Source organism: Eimeria acervulina, genomic scaffold (assembly GCF_000499425.1).
Source record: "Eimeria acervulina Houghton genomic scaffold, Eah_scaff38, whole genome shotgun sequence".
Lineage (NCBI taxonomy): Eukaryota > Apicomplexa > Conoidasida > Eucoccidiorida > Eimeriidae > Eimeria > Eimeria acervulina.
Window position 1 is genome coordinate 38,747 of NW_013549847.1, and position 4,913 is coordinate 43,659.

The 4,913-nt window shown below is 42.9% G+C and overlaps 1 protein-coding gene across 1 annotated transcript in view; it reads left to right on the plus strand.

Moving 5' to 3' along the window:
- Positions 1–247: 247 nt before the first annotated feature.
- EAH_00008070 (cell cycle control protein, putative) overlaps positions 248–4,913 on the plus strand; it is a gene marked incomplete at both ends in the record, with an annotated part of 8,912 nt that continues 4,246 nt past the window's right edge. Inside the window, 6 exons of the mRNA XM_013395708.1 lie at positions 248–1,898; positions 2,117–2,277; positions 2,601–2,776; positions 3,298–3,466; positions 4,005–4,166; positions 4,643–4,762. Coding sequence (XP_013251162.1) covers positions 248–1,898; positions 2,117–2,277; positions 2,601–2,776; positions 3,298–3,466; positions 4,005–4,166; positions 4,643–4,762 — 2,439 coding nt within the window. The remainder of the gene's footprint in view (positions 1,899–2,116; positions 2,278–2,600; positions 2,777–3,297; positions 3,467–4,004; positions 4,167–4,642; positions 4,763–4,913) is intronic.

The window sequence follows — 4,913 nt, forward strand, 5'->3', positions numbered from 1 at the left end:
AAGAAGGCATCAGTGTGCAGACAACACCCATTTATGCTACGGCGGCTCCTCATGCTCATCTTGTTGTCTGTACACCGTAAACCTGCAGCGGTTGCTGCTGCGGCCTGACTGCGTAGTTTCGTCTGTTTGCTTCAACAACTCTCCCTGCACCCTCCATTCACTGGCGACGGCAACAGCAGCAGCAACAGCAGCAGCAGCAGCAACAGCAGCAGCAGCAGCAGCAGGCGCTGCTGCTGCCCAAAGGAAGATGACTACAGACCCTGGCTGCTCCCGTCGAGTAGCTGATGATGCTGATGCAGAAAGGACAGGAAAAGGAAGGCGTGGGGATGCAGCAGCAGCAGGCGGAGCTCGCCGCCGCAGCCGCAGCGGGAGCACCGGTGGGCGGCACAACAAAAGCAGCAGCAGCAGCAGCAGCAGCAGCAGCAGCAGCAGCAGCAGGGATCCCCGAGGCAGCAGCAATGTGAAGATTGAGAAGATGGGAGATAGAGAACGAGAGGTGGCCGATGACACGGAACGCAGAAGAGAAGGAAATAGAGAAAGAGACAGAGAAAGAGAGAGAGATAGAGATGGAATTAGAGACAGAGACAGAGACAGAGAGAGAGACAGAGACAGAGACAGAGACAGAGATGGAGTTAGAGACAGAGAAAGAGAAAGAGAAAGATATAGAGAGGGCGAGAGAGAAAGAGACAGGGGTAGAGATGGAGACAGAGAAAGAGATAGAAACAGAGATAGAGAGGGTCTTAGAGACAGAGACAGAGACAGAGACAGAGAAAGACAGGTTTACATAGATAGAGGACGCAGAGACGGAGACAGAGACAGAGAGGCAAACAGAGACGCAGAAAATAGAGACAGAGATGGAGTTAGAGACAGAGAAAGAAACAGAGAAAGAGAAAGAGACAGAGAAAGAGAAAGAGAAGGAGACAGAGACAGAGCGAGAATAAGAGACAGAGATAACAGAGACAGAGAAGCAAATAGAGACAGAGATGCGGTTAGAGACGCAGAAAGAGATAGAGACAGAGACAGAGATGGAGGGAGAGACAGAGACAGAGAAAGAGACAGAGACAGAGACAGAGACAGAATGAAGGCAGGTAGTTTAGGAGGCGCCGCTGAAGACAGGAGGAATCCGCAGCAGCAAACGTCAGGCAGCAGCCGCGCTGCTTCTGCTAGCGACAGAGCTGGTATTAATAATACCAGCAGCAGCAGCAGCAGCAGCAGCAGCAGCAGCACCAAAGGCAGAGAAGAGGAGCAGCAGCTGCTGCGGAGAAAGAGAGACAGAGAGATTCCTTCATCTGGCCGTCTACCGCCTGTAAAAAAAGAACCTGAGGAGACACCTCGGCACTCGGCAGCAGCTGCTAGGCGCCGCCGGAGCAGCAGCAGCAGCAGCGGCGGGAGCAGCAGCGGTAGTGAGAGCAGCGGGAGCACCGGCAGCGACAGCAGCAGCGGCAGCAGCAACAGCAGCAGCAGCAGCAACCGCAGCACACAACGAAGAAGAAACACTACCCGACAGTTGGGGGCTCTTCGTGCATTTCATCAGGCCTTAGATGCAGCAGCAGATTCATCAAGGCGCCCGCCTCGCAGGCGCGCAGCAGCAAAGCACAGAAGCAGCAGCGGCAGCAGCAGCGGCAGCAGCAGCGGCAGCAGCAATGGCAGCAGCAGCAACAGCAGCAGACGCAGCAGCAGCCGTGCAAGGTCGGGGGGCGGTAGGCGAGAGCAGCGCAGCAGCTGGAGAGACAGAGGAACAGCAGACGAGAGGGAGAGACACCGCAACAGAAGCAGCAATAAGCAAGAAGATGCTGCTGCTGCAGCAGAACAAGAACCACCACCCTTTGACAAAGACATGGAGGCATATGCCGCTAAGAAAATTAAAAAAGTAACAGCAGAAGACCTCGGCAGAGCAGGTATAGCAAAATGCAGAAACAGAAAAGATATAATCAGCAATTAAATGAAGTGTACATACACCGCATTATATACAGACCATAGACGCGTCTTCAGCTATACGTACACCTAACTTCTGTTGGCTGTATGGGTGACTGCTGCTTCCCTGCTGTTGCTGCTAACTGCTGCATGTGCTGTTTCTTTTGCTGCTGCTGCTGCTGCTGCCGCTGTTTGCATGCAGGAGGTGTGTACGTGCCTCCGTTTAAGTTGGCGCGTCTGCAGCAAAAGACAGACGACAAAAAGAGCGTCGCCTACCAACGCCAGATGTGGGAGGCGTTGAGAAAAAGTATTAATGGGCTTGTCAATAAAGCAAACGTTTCTAACTTAACTCAGCTCGTGCAAGTAAGAATAAATATATATATATATATATATATAATGTGAATAAAGCAAGCGTCTCTAACTTAACCCAACTCGTGCAAGTAGGAAAAGCTTAAAGAATATATACATATATATATATATATATATTTGTATATTATATATATATGTTAATAAAGCAACTGTCTATAACTTGGCTCGACTCGTGCAACTAAGAATATCTTATAGCGTATATATTAATATGTACATATACACACATATCCACACACACATATATAATATATAATATATATATTATATATATTATATATAAGTATAGATGTTGCATGCGTGCGTGTGAATGGTTTCAGGAGTTGTTTCGAGAGAACTTGGTTCGAGGCCGGGGTTTGTTTGCCCGGGCGTTGATTCGCGCGCAGTTGGCGAGCCCCGGCTTTACTGCAGTTTACGCTGCGCTGCTCTCCATCGTCAACAGCAAACTGCCGGATATCGGCGAGCTCGTCATCAAGAGATTAATTCTGCAGTTCAGGTATATATATATATAGATATATAGATATATAGATATATATAGATGTAGATATATGTATATAGATGTATGTATGCATGTATATTTCTATATATTTAGCTATGTATGTATTTAGTTATTTATGCGGTTATTTGTGTTTGTTATTTTTCGGTGAACTCGTCTTCAAAAGATTAATTCTGCAGTTCAGGTATATATATATATATATGTATATATATCTTAAATTATATATAGTTATGCATTATGTTTAATGTAATAGAATATGTGTATGTGTATATTCTATGCTGTATGTTTATGTATTATGTGCATGCTATATATTGACGATCTCGTCATCAAAGGATTCAGTTATATGTATATGTATGCTCATTATATATATATATATATATATGTATATGTATTATATTTAATGTGCATGCTGTAGAATATATATGCAAGTATAGTATGTATGTATGCTCCTTCTGCTTCTGGTGCTACTGCTGTTGCTGCTACTGCTGCTGCTGTTGCTGTTGGTGCTGCTGTTGCTGCAGACGTGCATACCGGCGCAATGACAAAGTTGTGTGTTTGGGATGCGTGGAGTTCTTTGCGCATTTGGTGAATCAGCGCATTGCGCACGAATTGTTGGCGCTGCAGTTATGCGAGTTGCTGCTGCAGCAGCCCACAAATGATTCTGTTGAAGTCTGCATTGGATTTCTTAAGGTGAGATTACTCTATATATCTATATCTATATCTATATATATATGCATGCGCCTTCTGCATGCAGTGTCTGCATCCACGTACTTCCGGTTTAACAACGGAGGGCTCGGACGCCTTCTCCTTCCTGCTGCTCCTGCTGCTGCTGCTGCTGCTGCTGCTGGTCGTGTTACTAGTTATTCTTATTATTACTATTATTATTGTTATTATTACATATTTATTATTATTATTTTAATTCTAGTGTTTTGTTTGTTGTTGTTTTGGCGGTGTTGCATGCAGTCTTCGAAGTCCGCTTAATTTTGTTTGCTTTTATTTTGCTTTTCCTCGTTCTTGTTTTTATTCTTTTCTTCTTCTTCTCTCGTTTTTATTGTTCGACTTCTTTTCTGATATCTTTTTTATTGTTTATTTTATGCATTTGTTTATCTCCCTTTCTGGTGTATTTCTTTTCTGCATATATTTTTTTATATGCTCGATGAATTCCTTGTTTACTAAATATTTAATATTTTAATTAATTTATTTATATATTTGTTTATTTATATCTCAGGCCGTCGGCCAAGTGCTAGAAGATGTGTGCAGAGGTGGATTTGATGCTGCCTTTGAAAGACTGCGTGCAATTCTTCAAGAAGGAGAGACAGACAAAAAAACGCAATATTCAATTGAAGCGCTTTGGGACATAAGAAGAAACGGCTTCAAAGACTTTCCGGGAGTCAGACTACACTCAGCTGCTGCTGCTGCTGCTGCTGTTGCTCTTGCTGCTGGCTTTGCTACTGCTGGTGTTGCTGCTCCTGGCGTTGCTGCTGCTGCTGTTGCTGCTGCTGTTGCTGCTGCTGCGGTTGGCAGTGTTGTTGGTGTTGCTGTTCTGAATGTGTTCATCATATATATATATATATATACATATAGTGTATGTTACAATAATGAATATTCTATGGAGTAAAGAATATAATAGTAATCTATATTATATATAAATGTACGTATTATAAATGGATGTGCATGCATGATTTGCCTAACCCTCTCTTTGCATTTTTCTATATACACCTCCTGCTATATATATATATATATATGTATAATATATTTTATTATATATATATTTATTTAGACAGGTGGTAGAAGACTTGGATTTGAGTAGTAGAACAACAAGCATAATATAATATTATTACATATTTATTTATTTAATTTCTTCAGGTGATAGAAGACCTAGACTTAGTTGAAGTTGAAGACAAAATAACGCATGAAGTCGATATAATGGATCCGTCGATAAAAGGTGAAGAAATGTTAAATATATTCAAGCCCCAAGATCCTGACGTAAGTAAATATTTTTATTTATTTTATTCCTTTTTCATTTTCTTCGCCATTTGCTTTATTTGTTTTTACTTCGTTTGTTTGTTTGTCTGTTTGTTTGTTTGTTTGTTGATTCGTTAGACTCTGCTTTCTCCAGCGGTGTTTCTATAGATAT